This window comes from Stigmatopora nigra, chromosome 5, assembly GCF_051989575.1.
Source record: "Stigmatopora nigra isolate UIUO_SnigA chromosome 5, RoL_Snig_1.1, whole genome shotgun sequence".
NCBI classification, from domain to species: Eukaryota; Metazoa; Chordata; class Actinopteri; order Syngnathiformes; family Syngnathidae; genus Stigmatopora; species Stigmatopora nigra.
Genome location: NC_135512.1, coordinates 7,421,128 through 7,437,744, shown reverse-complemented (window position 1 = coordinate 7,437,744; position 16,617 = coordinate 7,421,128). Strand labels below are relative to the sequence as shown.

The 16,617-nt window shown below is 39.6% G+C and overlaps 1 protein-coding gene and 1 long non-coding RNA gene across 2 annotated transcripts; one reads left to right on the top strand and one right to left on the bottom strand.

Annotated features, from left to right (window-relative positions):
* Window positions 1-3,352: 3,352 nt before the first annotated feature.
* Window positions 3,353-9,553, bottom strand: LOC144197233 (diencephalon/mesencephalon homeobox protein 1-B-like). Its single transcript, XM_077717904.1, has 5 exons — window positions 9,387-9,553; window positions 7,376-7,532; window positions 7,100-7,278; window positions 6,086-6,494; window positions 3,353-5,393 (listed from the first exon to the last, which is right to left on the bottom strand). Exons 2-5 carry the CDS (start codon window positions 7,527-7,529, stop codon window positions 4,975-4,977), a joined length of 1,161 nt encoding a protein of 386 aa, XP_077574030.1. The 5' UTR covers window positions 7,530-7,532; window positions 9,387-9,553; the 3' UTR covers window positions 3,353-4,974.
* A 292-nt stretch (window positions 9,554-9,845) lies between these two features.
* LOC144197048 (uncharacterized) lies at window positions 9,846-15,710 on the top strand. The gene is made up of 3 exons (XR_013326464.1): window positions 9,846-10,327; window positions 10,400-10,464; window positions 15,569-15,710. It is a non-coding gene; the product is annotated as an uncharacterized LOC144197048 (long non-coding RNA).
* Window positions 15,711-16,617: the final 907 nt, after the last annotated feature.

The window sequence follows — 16,617 nt, the reverse complement described above, 5'->3', positions numbered from 1 at the left end:
AGGATCCATTGAGTTATGATCAAGTTCCCTTTCTACAACTAACCCAAATTTCGGTGCATGGTGGATTTTGTCGCTTAAGTACAAATTTTTTTTTAAATATATTAAAACAAAAAAGTAAGATGCTGTATTTACCATTATTGGTGAGAGGGGGGTGGAGAGTTAGGGTTTTACAGGGTTTATTTTGGGATCAAAAGCACCAAACGTGACTAATAGTGGCCAACACAGAAAAAAAATGTTAAATTGTTGCACTTATTTTTACGTTACGTGAACTTGCAGTTGTTTAACTTTGACTACCGACAAAAAAATACAATTTGTGAAGAGATGTGCAACAGTTTTAACTTTGGTCTGAAAACATCATATCTTCATATTTTTCTTTTTATAATTTCAAGCTTCATTTTCATTGTAATGAAACTCAGGGCGACATCAATTTCCCCAATAATATCAATACCACGCCCCAAAATTACCATCAAATAACCTGATCACACTTAATTATTGAACTATTCCTTTATAAAATCCCCTTTCCGTGATTTTGCATCCTCGTTGACATGTCACTGGAATTCAATAAGAAGTTCTAATTGAAAAATAACTTCAAATATATACATTTTACTTAACAAATAATTATTTTTTGCACGTCCGAGATGAAAATCAATCAGGCGGAAATGTCTTTATCCGAAAAGATATTGCACACCTCCAACTAACTTCCAGTTTGAGAACCCCTGCGGTAGAACATCTCACTCCGCTCTTCCACTTCTCCACCTGCTGGGGGAGGACACCAAACTTCTGTCCCTCCCGTGCAAAAGTCCGCATGTAGAAAAAAAAAAAACCCAACCATGTGTTTGTGGGTGTAACTCTTCCCCCTCCCTTTATGCCCAGTTCTCACACCCACGACCTTCCCCTCCCTCCCAATCAATGCCGCCCCTCTTAGACCTCCCAGCACAAAGCTTCTCGCATCCAATCCAGCCCAGAAAATCACGTGCGCCATTCAATCATTGTGTTGTTTCTCCTTTTTTTTCACCCCCCTCTCACCCTTTTATGGTCCCACTAAAGGTTTTAGGCTCTCAGAGAAGGAGGGCTGTCACTGAGGGAACCTTAGCCATTGATGAAGTGACAGCCACTGCCAGAATATGATCCTAATCCTGTTTCCAGCATTCTTTTAGGCCCGCTGGCATCGCAATTCCTCCACACATTCTCTGAGCTGTCAACTAGGAAAATCCCCCTAATAGCGCATTGCAGAGATACACATCAAAGAGCTCCTGGAAACCTTCAACGGCTTAAGCCCGCACACACACATACACACACACACACACACATACACAGTATTAACTTACACCCCTAACTGTGCTTGCAAATAAAACTCAAGTGGTGATGGTAAATGGAGCTCATATTTAAAAGGATCTGAAGTGCGTGTGTTGAAAAGAAGCTAGTCTTGTGTAAATGTGCTCCATTACTAAAAAACACTAACTACTTCCTTTCTAGTCCAAGAAAATGATCTAATATAGTTTATGGCAATGGTAGGCCTTCAGTGAGGATTTAGCAGGCTTAATCCATCTCTTAATACTACCACCATCATGTCACATTTATAGAAAGTGTTGGAATAAAAGTGTATAAAAGGGTTGTTGTTTACATCGTCTGGAGCACTTGCGAATCAATGATTCAGAAAAGAGGCTGAATATTGAATACGTTTATGAATTTTTTATGGCGACAGGTATGTTTTCTTAGTCTAACCAACCAAATGAGGTTGCTTGCTAAAAGAAATAGTACAAATGCTTTAAAAATGTACAGATCAATAGCTTCAGTGGAATCATTTTGCTCCCTGATTTTAACTGATCATGATCTCGCCATGACAGGCGCCATGTTTTTTTGTTTCGTATTTTGTTTACAATTATCAGAAATAGTCACTTACCCTATAAACTGTTAATTTTTTAAAGTAAATTCTCTGTAGTAACCACTGTTCCCAAAAGACTTAATGTATTCCAATGGATATTTATTTCCACATGCAAAATCAAGCATTTTTCTCCCATTTATTTTAATTACATTTTCGGATGGATAATTCAAAATCATTAGAAAATCAAAAGTTTTATCTCGTATCTCAAGGCCATTTGTTACATGGACCAGCATTGTCAATTCTTTTTAAAAAAAAATGGGAACACAGCAGAAATGCTTCAAACTAAATAGAATACAAAACAATCCCATTGAATAAAAATTCGATTTTAGTCGGTTAAATGTAGGTCAAGAGAGGAAGGCATTGATATTTTCTAGTTGGAGGAGGAAAAAACAGGTGTGTGAACTTTGCTGACTGCATGAACCCTTTCACTCCTATTTGATCTCCTTTCTATTCTTACTTAATCCATCGATATCCCGACCCGAGGTAATCTTCTTATGGCAAAAGCGTTTGGTTTCGCTGCAGCCAAACCTCAGCTGACAGGGTGGATGTGGATGGGGATGGGGGTGATGAGGGGGGGTCTCACGGATGGGTGCGACAAACCCCCTCCCCTCTCCGCCTCATTCAGGATTAGTTCTCCTGCGGCGGCCGAACAAGCGGCAGGTTCTACCCCGCGCGTCGCGGCGTGAACCACAACGTGGAGCATGCCGGGGACGTCCGTGTGTTGGAATTATTTACGGCTTGCGTGACCAAAGTAAACTGTGTGCTGTGTAGCAGGGGAGGTCAAAGGTCATGTTTGTGTGTATGTGAAGAGTAAATATGAGGTGTTGATCATTCATGTAGGATTTTTCTTTCACCAGAAATGTTGCTTTCTCACTTCTTGATGTAAGTTTGACATATATGTTTATCCTATAACATATATAAATGCAAATTGATAGTCTATATTTTTGAATATTTTTGAGTGCAACCTAAGTGAAAAACCTTTAATTAAAATTAGGGAAGAATACTGGCAGGATGTTTATGAGAGGAATTTATCATTTTAAAAAATGTCTTAAATCACATAATTAAGAAAAAAATCCCAAAATACAACTTAAACTCCAACTTTTTTGTCATGTCTAAGGTATTTTAAAAATTTAAAACCACTTTATTCGCATAGAATTACATATATTTTTCCAATATTACTATATTATCTTATTTTCTAACCCTTATAGATTAGGTATACTAGTATATATATTTATTTTCCCAATGAAAGTAATTTAAAAAAAATCCCAAAATACAACCAAAACTCCCAACTTTTTTGTCATGTCTAAGGTATTTTAAAAATTTAAAACCACTTTATTCTCATAGAATTACATATATTTTCCAATATTACTATAATATCTTATTTTCTAACCCTTATAGATTAGGTATACTAGTATATGCATTTATTTTCCCAATAAAAGTAAAGAGGAGGCAAGCATTTTTTCCCCCAGCAGTCAACTTAATTTATTCCCTTGCATTTCACAGATAAATTACTCCTTTTTTTAACAATTGAAAGATACACATCTTAAATCTACAGCAATAATATACACAGACTTGGCCTGCTTTTAGTTAAACCCGCCATTGTTTTTTAAAGCCACACGGACTAATTCAACAGTAGCTCTGTTGTTGTCACGGCGACTGAAGATCATGTACAATTTTGGTGGACCAGCCAACATCTAATAACATTGATGCTCACTTTACTTTTCTGTTTGCTCAAAATGAATGCTTAATTCAAGACAACACCATTGATTTTATATTTGCATTTGGCATGTACATTCATTGCTTAGCCTCTTTAGCGATGGAACAAATGTGAAATACAAGCGATTGTATTTCAATTAAACATTACATATTTGCGTTTTTTTATTTTTTTGTCATTTTAGAAAATTGCTACAGGATGTTGACAAAGTTGGTGCATTTAGACAGGAAAGACTTTTTAGAAATTATTTTTTCTAAGGTAAGGCTGCATGTTTGATATTTTCAATTGATTCACTGTTGTTGATGCTAACAGTTTGGACGTCTGTTGTTGTCAATGGCATAATCCTTAAATGGATAATAACCTCAGGAATTGGCTAATTGTTTGAAATGTATCCGCTAAAAACGTATTTGCAGTTTTTCAACTCGGCTAATGCAACAACAGTTTAGCTTGGTTGCATCTTCGGACCAGTGGAAACTCGGTTTGTTTTAAAGTTGCGTTTTTCATAGTTTTCATTTGTTTTTTCGTTAATAATGACCAAAACAAAAAAATCTTTATCTACCTCAATCTATTTTTTCTCACTGTCTATGATGGCTCTGTTTGCAAAAGTATACTTAAAACTAATTTAAATAATCATGTGAAAAAATAAATACAGTATTTGAGGGCCAGTTTTGTCCATTTTTTTCAGTAAATTTCTCTAACATTTAGGTGAATTATGTATTCATGTCAAATTCATTCAGTAATGAATAAGGAATAATAATTAATTTAAGTTTAAGTAAAATATTCACTTTTTGGCAATTTCAAAAACGTATCTTTAACATTACTAAGGATGAAAACCTTTAGGTGAAACCTACTGAGGTGAGAGTTTATTCCGAGAAAAGATTTTCCTCAAAATTTAATATACAAACATACATTAGATTTTGAACAGGTATACGAACAGTTTTATATATTGTTAACTTTCTGGAACAGATTTGTTGGCTTTACATTAGTTCCTGAGTGAAATATTACATTGGTTTTAGACAGACTTTTTAGGAATGGATTAACAATGAAAACCAAGGTTCCACTGTTAAGTGAGTTGAGTTTTCTTGGGACCTACTGCGAGTAGTCTTTTACTGTCATCCAGTGGCATCTAGAAGTAATTACAAACCTTTTTTTAGAGGGGGTGTAAATCCCCTGAGAATAGTGGCGCTTCACTATATACTGCGTTTAAGCCTATTTATATTCTTATAAATCCATTTTATGTCCTCCCAGCAGATACGCTCACGACGGGTGAAGCCAGTCGGGATAATGTCCAAAATGCCTCGCTAGATGACATTTTTGAGCATAGTCAAGAGGTTGAATGAGGAAAATGGCGAAGTCGCTCATTGGCGGACGGCCTTCAGTTGGGAAGCGCGTCCAATCCCAGCGAGGCCGCGTGCTGCTTGGCTCTCAGCCGCAGGTTCTCGATGCTGGTGGTCTTGCTGTTGAGACTTCCCGGAAGGCCGCCCGACGCCCCCGGCAACAGCGGGCTGTTCCATACCTGCTGAGCCTGCGACAGCGTCTGGTAGTAAGACTGGCAGGGCAGCGAGCCCAGGGGGGACGGCATGTTGACGTTCATGCCCAAGTAGGGCAGGGAGGGCGGCGCGCTCATGTCAAAGGACGGGTAGTGCACCAGGTTGTTGGTGGCTGCCATGTGCTGTCGGAATTGCTCTTGAAGCCGGAAGAGGCTGAGGGGCGACGAGGCGTACGAGTTGCTCTGGGACGGACCGCTTGTCACATTGCTGGAGGATGGCAGGGCGGGTGAGTTCAAGGGTGACTCTGAAAGGTAGATTGAACATTTTGATCACACAGTGTCCAAAGCTAAAACTAGTTTTCTTTTTAAAAAAGAAGACATGAAGCCTACAGTGTATTTGCTGAAATCCTATCGCCATCTGTGGAGGACACTACGGTCAAAGTCGTGGCCCAGGGGTCAGATCTGCCCCATTGTATTCTTTAGTGTGGACCCCTAAAGTATACTTGTGCATTGACTTTTTTTTGTGGCTTACTCATGATGGATACTTGTATACCTGCCAAATTTCATGTTGCAAAATTACACTGGACTCTAGTTTGAAACTAGAGGTTTTAGTTCAATTTTGTATAGAACATTAGCACATCTGCCTCACAGTTCTGAGATCAAGGGTTGAATCCTTGCTGGGTTCCGGCCTTCCTGTGTGGGATTTGTATGTTTTTTTTTTTTTGGTGTACTTTGGTTTCCTCCCACATCCCATAATTATGTGGCTGATTGTCCACTCCAAAATGTATCCCTAGTTGTGAGTGTGTGTATGTGAATGATTGTCGTCCTGACTGTCAATTCAGGGTTTTCTGAACCAAAATGGCAATTCTTCTCAATCTACCACAGTTTCTGTCTGGTGGACAAATCTCCAATTTGTTAGGAAATTGCACAATAGCGGGGGAATTTGCTCCAGTTCATTTTTTTCCCCAAAAAAAGTTCACGCTGACAGTAATCATACCTGACGCGGCGGGACTGAGTTGTTTGTAGGCCGGTGGGCTCCCACAGGGTTGAGTCCCACCGTGACCCTGGGCCTCTTCCCTTTTCTTCCGCCTTTCGCCGTCGTCCTCGGCGTTCGCGTCGTCCTCCGCCGCCGACTCGCCCTCCGACGGCTCAGGGGAAGTGACGTTCACCTCCACACTCGTCTCCCCGGGTTCGTGGGACCTCGCCGCCGGCGGTCTGTCCGAGTCGGAATGGCAGGACGAGACGGAGGAGGGAGGGGGCGGAGTAGCGCGGGTCTCGGTGGGGGGGTCCAGCTCGGTTTTTGAATCCTCGGTGACGACCTGCGCCTCCTTCTGCTTCTGGAGTTGCTCCTTTTGCAGGCTTCGCTGCTTCTTGCGAAACTTGGCTCGCCGGTTTTTGAACCAAACCTGAGTGAAGAAGACAGATTGAGCTTTTTTTTAAGCATAGTTTTGAGGGTCAGAATTAGTTGTTGGATTTCATTGGTAATGAAAAATTGCCTGTTTAGTTTTTTTTAGAAAAATGAAAATATTTCTGGCTCTTAAGGTGGTGCCAACTTTCCATAAATTGTCAAAATAAGGAATCAAGTTTGTTTTTTAGAATAACTGATGTTTTCTCTTGGGATTCAAATTTAAAATATATTTTTTGACCATTTTATGAACTTCCTCAATATTTGAAGAAAACAACATCACCGAGGCAATTCTAACGCTTTTTGTAAAAGATTGTCAAGTATACATGTAGTCTGTAATCAATTTTAAAAAAAAATTGTCCGTATAGATTATCGCACTATGAATCCAATGGTATCAATTGGATCATAATACGTTGTATTTTAGGCTAAAATTCATAAAACCAAACTACATTTCAACAAATTTTGAAAAATTGCTCACTATTCCTAACTGCTTTTTGTTGTTAAGTGAGTTAACTGTCACCATACTATGCTTATATTTAATTTCTTTGCTCAAATCAAAGCAAAACAAAAACAAAAAAGTCAACTTGAGGCAAGCCCGCATTTTACCTGCACACGGGCCTCGGGCAGGTTGGTGCACATAGCCAGACGCTCCCGCATAACCACGTCGGGGTAGTGCGTCTTCTGAAAGGTCTTTTCCAGAGCCTCCAACTGCTGGGCGGTGAAGGCCGTCCTGCTGCGCCGTTGCTTTCGGTGCTGAGAGCCGTAACGGGCCTCCAGGATGATGTCTTGAAATGTGCAGCCGTTGGGGAACAAAAAACAAGCCGAGCGGCACGTTGAATTGAGCCCCTTTTACACCGGCAGGGCGCCACGCCTGGTACTTACCAGCCAGTCTTTCGGCCAGCGTCAGGGCGTGCACCGAGGGCCGGTAGTCGGGGGCGTGCTGGGCCTGCTGCGCCGCCTGTTGGTGGAGGTTATACATGGCGCTGAGGGAGTTCATGGCGTGCAGGGAGTAGCCGTTGACCCCGTAGTGCTGCATGACCTATGACAGGGGGGGAAAATGGATGTCTAATTCATACAAACTTTATATTCTTGTATTTGAGAACTGGAAATGCACAGGTAAATTTTACTAGATGATTAAATATGCATTGTAGTTTATTAATGTGGATAAATGTGACTTTTCATCACCGTTGTTAAGGTGCTCATGAGCAAGGCACTGATTTTTTTTGGATGACATGAAACAAAAAACCACAAAAATGTACACTAAAACTGAATGCAAGTAGGATTTAGTTTTAATGCATTCTATTTAGGGAAGTTGAGAAAGATAAAAGTGTATTTCCTGTTTATTGTAACAATTGTGAGGTAAGTATGCAGCAACAAGTGGAAGGGAAAGGGCAATATGTCAGATTTTTGTTTTGTTTTATGTGATTGATAAGTTCTTGTGGTCAGGTGATTATAACCAAAATGGAATTGTATTTATATGAACTGAAAATTGGTTCAAGTGTGACACCAACACTTTTTATTTTATGGGGAATATGTATTTTGAACAGGCAGAGATAAAATCAAGAAAATATCACATAGAAGCAGCACAAAAACAATAGCTTAACTTAAAGCAATATTTTATTAAGGATGTCACAAGGTAAGTAATATTTATATTTTCATTTATTCCTCTTATCATGCAGTTTATTCACACAGGTGTATCTTAAAGGTATTTATTTGGTCATCAATTTATGCAAACTGGATTAGGCCTTAAAAAATATGAAGGAATTAATTGGCAAGTCCAATTATTTTAGTCTGAAAAATGCTTATTGCCAACTTTAAAACACCTTATAGTCATTTTATCACATTTAGAAAACAATGCAAGTTCATATTCATTATGATGATGAGACCAAATAAATATTTTTCCTTTCCATGTGACCCTTAACCCCATCTTTTCCCCTTTCTTTTCTCCGTGTTGTGTTCCAGACGCCTCCAGGCTGACTGCCACATTTGCGTGGGGTCCCCCGTGGACTCGTGTCTAATGTGGGTGCAAATAGGTTTGAACTGTACCGGGCTATTAATTTATCATCTGGCTGACACATGAAAACAGCTCGCATGTGTGTGTGTGTGTGTGTGTGTGTGTGTGTGTGTGTGTGTGTGTTCGCATGTGTTTTCTAAAATAACCCATTCACGTATTATTTAGGATACATCAACCTGAGGCAGTTTTTCAGTAATCTTCTCCATTTTAAGATGCACTGAATAAGAGAATAAAAATCAACATAATGCTTTTTAAGTGATCTTTTGTAAAAAAAAAAAAAAAAAAAATGGCCCCGGGCTGTGATTTAACCCTCATTATGCTAATTGCCGTGGATTTATGAGTTACACGCTTTTTGGCTCCAGGCTTAGGAAACATTAGGGAACAATTTAAACTGGCAATTGTTTCGCTTAAAGTTAAAAAAAAAAATACACGTGCATGCAAGTGTGTCAATAGATGGATGTGTGTGATAGAAATGTAACAATTTATGTACTATGCAAAATTCTTTGGCCATTCACAACATACAACTTTGACGTCAGTAAATGTTAGGAAATATGAGGTGATTGCATATAAAATAAGTATGACGGACAATTTATACAGTAAAATAACAGTATACGGATGGTTGAATACATTTGTCTTTGTGTCTTATAGGAGACTTTATTTTAACAAATTTAAAAATAAAACTCAGTTCTCTATTCCCCTTGATTGTTTATTATTATGAGCATTATAACAACCAGTAGATCAAATAGTTTTGCGCAGTTCACGTTAAAATTTAAAGTTACATCTATATATTATATTAACCTAAGAAAAATCACATTAAGGCTATTGTATAGTAGTTCCATTTTCAAAAATGGTAATGATATTTTAATATGTTCTGCTTACCTCTGTCGTCTTTGTGATCTTGTAAAGTGAAATATTTCCTCCAGCTATCGATTATCGTCCTTCTAAATGGTCTCAACAAAAATCCTCATATTTTTATGATTTGTTTTCTTCCAATTTGCTTCCCTTTGGACTTAGTGCGTATCCCGCTAACATCCCTGCGGATTCCATCAAAGTGGAGAGGATGCTCGCAGCGTCCATCGCTCGGTTCTTTTAAAGTGCAACGAGTGACGTCACGTGGACACATTGGCGACCAATCACGTCACGCCCGAAAATAGGTACCTGGCTGCCAACATACCACATTAACGCTCGTTATATTTTCCTCAAATAATTAATTTTATCATTACATTTCACACGTACTAAAATATACTTTTCATTTTTATATATAAAAATGGAGAAGGCATGCTAATTAACTGAGCACATGTGTGTGCGTGTGTTCATTAGTGTACAGTCTTGCGTGTGTTCAGTATCTTGCATCCGCACTTTCACGCCATCGTCTTGCTTTTAAAATAGATCTCTTAGTACCTAATTGAAAATTATTTATGACATTTACGTCTCTGTAATTATCTCAATTTATAGTCATGTACATTTGTACATTTTTATTTATATGCATAAACGTCGTCTATAGGAAAAACAAACATTTGTGGCTTTTTGCCAAACACGTGGATAGTGTTAACGAATAATTCAATTCACAATATGGCGTTATATTCCCACTTTAATTTAGTGCATGTTTTTATTCTCGGATCGTTCGGGCCCGTGTTGCAACAGCGGCTGTTTGCCGTGAAGTCACCCGAGCTACAGATGCATCTGGCCGGCTCCTGCTTCCAGCGTCTCTCGGTCGCGCCCCCCAGGGGATTTATTTGGGGGGGTTCAGGATTTGGTAGACAAGACGCCATCTCCCACCCTCCCGAAAAAAAGGGAAAAATGTCTTCAAATGACTGCTGGTAAGAGGATTAAAACAATAATGCCCCGCTTCTCTTCAAGGTTTTTCGCTCAAAAGATTTCTCCTCCACCAGGAAAAAAGCGTTTAGGTTTTGGAATTAAGGGCAGCGAAAAGAAGAAGACGAAGTAGCCTTTTAATGTAAGTAAAGCTTGCATATTTTGTGGATGGAGAGACAAAAAAAAGGGGTTTGGGGGACTGTTAAACTTCAATGGAAATGTTTGGACACATTTGCAGCGTGGGAAAGAGAAAATAATGTGACATTTGTGTGTTATTTTTGTTCCCATGCAACAGGTTATCCTTGCAAGCATTTATTTTGGCAATAAGAAATGCAATTTATAGTTTTAAATATGTAGATTTTTTTCTCATCATAGGCCCTTAGAGAAAAAAGGGATAGGCTGGACCTTGTGAGCCATTAGAAAAAGACCAGAAGCCAAATACTTATAGAATAATTGAAGGAATCACCTCACAACTACATTTACACCAGTAAAATTATTGTTAATAATCATAAATATGAAAATAATAGGTATATTTCAAAACCTTATACATAGATCTATCTAGTTGAATAAAATCTGAAGTATATTACTATTGAAGATCTACTTTAAACGCAAAAATAGAGATAATCTTTAATCACAAGGATGGTTTAACTCGTTATGAGGCACCCTTTGAACATTGCTTGCTATTGACGTAAATGCATCGATTCTTTCATCCGTTCATTTTCCGACCCGCTTATCGCAGGGGGTGATGAAGCCGATCCCAGCTAACTATGGGAACCAGGCAGGGGACACCCTGAATCGGTGGCCAACCAATCGCAGGGGCACAAGGAGGCAGACAGCATTCACGCTCGCATTCATACCTAGGGGAAATTGAAAGTGCTCAAGCAGCCCACAGTGCACGTTTTTGGAATGTGGGAGGAAACCGGAGTACCCGGAGAAAACCCACGCAAGCCAGGGCAGAACATGAAAACTCCACACAGTGAAAACCGACCTCTCGACCCAGATCTGTGAGGCCTAGGCGCTAACCACTCGCCCAGTGGGCCCCCACATATATTCAAATAGGCTAAAATAAGTGTATGCAATTTTTTCAAAACCTACAAACGGTATAATGGCGCCTGGAAATGTAGAGCTAAGCATGTATAAGAAAGGAAATGAACGAGTCCATTTGGACTTATTCACAGTTGCAGCTCATTGGCTTTCAAATGACAAAGTGATTTTGTTCCCTTCCACTGCCTGTGATGATGCTGATGCTGCTGCCATGGAACTTTTTTGCTCTCCTTTTGCAAACGCAGCCGCTCTTTGTGCTCACCTTCAGGATGCTAACTTTCCCTAAACCTGGAATTCATCTGCGATTTCCGTGGATTTCCCGGGCGCTCTCATTGTTCTCCAGGCCGGGCCCGTATTCAGCCCCCCCTCAATCCCCCCTTTTAAGCTCCTCTCCAGATCTAACTCATCGCCTTTCCTCTCCATCATCCTCTTCCCGCCTGCAAACTTTATCCCTGCATCAGGACTCCAGGCGGCTCAGCCCAGGCGATTTATGAACCTCGTTGGTTTTTTAATCAGGTTTTATAACGCGGGGATGTTTGTCATTTCGCTTCTCCAGCGGCCACTGTGTAGCCCGGCGCGTCGAGTCGAGGAGAAAGTTGACGCCTTCAGAGCCCATTAACTTGTGTCATTAAGCTTTCTTCAACTTCATGAATATATTAGCTGGACGTGGCGTGCGCGTGCTCGCCACCAAGGTTAGCCTGGCGCGCGCTTATTTGGCTGAAATTAATCATTTTGATGTATTGCTGTAAACGCGGCGTTTCCAAGGGACTCTTGTGACTGGAGTAACAAAGCAAGCTGCCATTAGCCATCTTCTGACTTCCAATTAGCTCTCTGACTCAGTGGCTGGCCTCGCGCATATCCAACGGGTTGTCACGGAGAGACCTTGTGCCCCCCCGGAAAATCGTGTCAAACAATAAGGGCCTGTAGTGGATGCCAGTTTGCAAACAAGCTGGGGTCAAACCTTGTGAAATGTTTCGATGTTGGCCGTTTTTGGAAATGTACGACACACCAAATACAAAGACAAAAGGCCATTAAAAGGCTCACAGGCTGTTTATATGACAAGTTTGTATCCCCTGTTTATATGTATCTAATTAATTCCTAATCAAGTTTTCTATTTCAATGGTCTGAAAGTTTCGTGCCAGTAAAACATTGACCAATTTAAACAGACCTCCAGTTTAATGCAATTATTTTCTTAAATGTTGTTATATTATATCTTTTAATTATATATAAAAAACATTACAAAATACAATAATGGTTGATACATATTTTTTTCTATTGTTCCCCGACCAAAAGCAACAAGAGGACTTTGTGCACTTGTTTAAAGATGACCAAAGTTTTGCTGGTGAGTTTTTTTGCGTCTAGGCCGCCCTACCCGAACGCTCCCTTCTCCCCAACTTTGACGTATCGAGGTTGGCAGGTTTGTTTCCTCGGTGTTTCTCAGAGCCGGGCTCTGCTTGCGCCCCTCGGGCTGCGGCCCAGCACAAGGGTTCCTATTGTCGGGCCCTAATCCCGGGGCTACACAGCTTTAGCAACATGGTGGGATAAAAGCCCATCAAACCGCTACTTTACGGGGGAAAATCTTTCCTAATCCCTCGCTTTATCTAAACAAAAGGAGAGAAACAAGAGGATAGAAAGAAACTGTGCAGACGCAGGGCAAGAGCGGCAGCTAAGATGCAAAGAAGTAGTTTCACCGGAGAAGCTAACCATTTTTGACAGGCTTTCACTAAAGGATTGACACAAAACGGACACCGGCAATCTGAAAAAGGGCCATTCAGGGTCCCTCTTTATTCTCCAATTGAGCTTCAAGTTCCTCGGCGGGATATGTTGAAATTAGCCAGATTAAATTCCACAACTGTAGGAGGACCTGCGGTGTGGTGCCTGTCAGATTTGGAACTTGTTCCCGGTTTGTACGAATGATGTAAACCACCAGTGTCAAACTCATCTTTGTCACGGGCCAACTCGTAATTATGCAATATCGTAACTACAGTCTCCGATTAATTCACTAATTGGCCAAGTTCATTAACAATAAGGATATGTTGGTCTTAAATTTCCAAAATCATCAGTTTGAGTATTATAATAGAGAATCTTATGTTTTTCTAAACTAAATAATTAATGGGGAAAAAAGTAAATACACTTGTTAAAATGTACCGTGTACTATATACAATTTTAAAAATGTATTTCTATAGTACGGAAGCCTAGTACTTTTTTTAATAAGGTGAATGCAATAAGATTCTGTAGCATAGAGGAATGGAAATGATTAAAAACAATACATGCTTTTTTAACAAAAAACAAAAAGTCAAAAAAATCTCTTAAAATTAAAACTTCAAAATTTAAAAGCCATAGATTTGAAGTACCTGATTAATTTTCATGGGATATACAAAATAATGTGACGGACAGATTTTGACATCTTGCCAGTGTGACACCAGCCATATAATCTTATGAGATATTAAACTTTGCCCTAAAAAGTCAGGGAATCAGTTTCTCCTGACCTTCGAAAAATACACTACTATGTCAGTAATAATTGAGCTAATTCCCCCGAAAAGATGGTGAATGACAGTGACAAACCCCAAATCTGTTTTTACAAGCCCACAGACATGTAACCTTTGTTTGAGTGGACCTCCCGCCTACTTAAAGGCGCACCATCTCGCCTGCACGTATGACAGACAAATCCCGGTGACCCCCGTTTCACTGCCAATTCCAATTTGTGTCTCGGCTTTGTCAGACATGACGTTTGCCAAATAACCAAGTTCCGCGCTCCATTTTCCTGACCGCATAAATGTACCACCGGAGGACCGTTCCAAGTCCTTCTGAGATTGAGAACGGATGGCTTTTGCTTCTCCAAGTAAAAAGGAAAGTAGCTCGGAGGCTCTCGGCTGACGATGATCATTTATACTCGCTGCCGGCCTTGCCAGACTTTAAACCACATTAAACTTTAGCATTTTGAAAATGATTATATTTCACTGGTACAAATGAACTTCACTGGAATGCATTTTTTTGTCATCTTCTCACCCCCACCTCGGAGCCCTGTGGCCCGTGAACCCCTGCAAAGGGGGTAATTAAGAGATAACAGGCTGGGGATGCTCATGAGGGAATGAGTGATTAGTGATTCATTACACGAGCTTAGGAGGAAGTGGTCTAGTGGGTGTATGTCGGGGGCTGCTGGTGTTACCCCCAAACATACAGTAGTCAAATTAGAGTATTTGCCAGTAATATTATGATGTAAGTTGATTTTTAAGTGAAGATTTCACCAAAGTAACTTTTCATTCACTCTTACAGTATTGATTCATTCATCGTCTAAAGTGCTTAACATCACCAGGCTCGCCAGGGTGCTGGAGCCTATCCCAGCAGGTGGTTGGTTGCCGACCAACCAGATTATGAGTTGCTTTCGCCAAAAAATGTTTCCTAAAAGCAGAGAAAACTAACTTGAAAAAAAAGTAAGAGCAAATTTACTGATACACAAGTTTCTGCGCACTAAATTTGCCACTTACAATCCTGACTCACATTTTTATGAATAGCAAGTACATGCATGTGCTTGAAAATAAATATAGGACACAATTTGATATATTTCAATGGCATTATTTGCTGGTGGAAATGTTTTTGACTGCCCGTGTTCCACAATCCTGGACTTGTATTGTGTGGATATTTGCCCCCTAAGAACATATGCACATCCCACGCAATGGCTCCCATCCACTTTTTGACTGTGGTGATCCTGTAAAGTCCATATTTCTGTCTTCATAGTCCTCTCAAAGCCAGGCTCCCATCCTGGCGTAATCCTCTCTGGTCCACATGAGCCGCACAAAGCGGCACGCTCTTACACGGAGAACTTGGGTTTTCACCGTCTCTTTTTATCTGATTTGGGAGCACTTAGAAACAGCTCCCAGTCTTTACACCATTCAATCGGACCAACGGCCCGACAACGCCAGCTACCTCCAACATCTGTCTTTTGTTGTCAAATCGCCACTAAAGTATCTGCGGGTCATGTGGATTCCGACATTTAGAGAATTGGAGCTCATCTGCTCGGCTTATGCGCAATCTTGTCTTAAAAATCTCCATCGCCATAATGGCTGCCGCCAATATACTACATATGCAAGTTAGCATGAGTAGTCTTGTTCTCCCGTAAGCTTTATTACTGAACAGTTTTGTTTTGTGAAAATGAGCATAAGGGATTGTTTTTTTATTGTTGCTTTATAATCTGGTTTTAGGTTGCTTCTGCAAAAAGCCTTCTTAGAAAGGCTTTGGCTGACCTCCATTAAGCCACTGAGCCACCAAACCGTCCCCACCCGCCCCCCCCCAAAAAAAAACAATGAAGGCCACACAACGGATCTTGCAAGATAGCATCGGCAGGTATGTCGCAATAATTTTATACTTGTAAACAACATCTCCTGTTCTTCAGATTGTGAAATATTGCTTCGTCATGTTTGGGTTAAAAAGTAAAAAAAAAAAAAAAACACTAAATGGTGAAGGAATGTTAATAATACCTCTGATGGAGGATGTGTATTCATTGTTTAGCTATTCTTAATGAGTGCTGATTGGCTGCCTGCTGAGATGTAAATAACACTAAGCAAAATACACAGCATGTAAAGAGTTGTGTTGTGCAATTAAGTCATTAACTGCTATTGATGGTGCTAGCTGTCACTAAATTGAAATGTAAATATGCAATTTAGAATCAAACTGAAATGTTAACTTTTCAAGCAATCAAATAGATTTTGTATATTTTATGTTTGTCCTTTTTGAAAATAGCTACTTTTTTCCCCAAATGGAGCGGTATGACATTAGTTTTAATCTGTGAAAACAATGCATCTTTTTTTATTCAATTATAAAACTTATCAATTACACGTCAAAATAGTCATTCTCTAATTACCATTAACTTGGAAAAAAAACAAAAAAGTAGGCCTATAGTAAGAAATATTAATTCAAACCTGAATTTATTATTGTAATGCACAATAACATCATGCAAAACAAAAAAGCCCCTTACATTACAATTTAATTCAAATGTTTAAGGGGAAAAATGTAAATTAACAAATAATTACAAAATAGATGTCTTTATCTGTACTTGAAAATGACACACTTTTTTAAAATACAAGTTTTATCTACATTCCTTCTCCTATTATGTTTAATAGGCTGTTTACCAAAAGACAACATACTGCTATTCTACAAAAGTCAACGCTGTGTCCGTTTCTATTTAGTTTAAATGACTGCTACATGGAAATAATAGACCTGCTTTTATCAACACAAATGTGGACGTTGTCCT

Coding starts and splice junctions, on each gene's coding strand:
- LOC144197233 (XM_077717904.1), bottom strand. CDS start 7,529: ATGCAGCACTACGGGGTCAACGGCTACTCCCTGCACGCCATGAACTCC. Junction 6,495..7,099: donor TGCCCGAGGCCCGTGTGCAG/GTAAAATGCGGG, acceptor TTCTTCACTCAG/GTTTGGTTCAAAAACCGGCG. Junction 5,394..6,085: donor ACTCAGTCCCGCCGCGTCAG/GTATGATTACTG, acceptor TCTACCTTTCAG/AGTCACCCTTGAACTCACCC.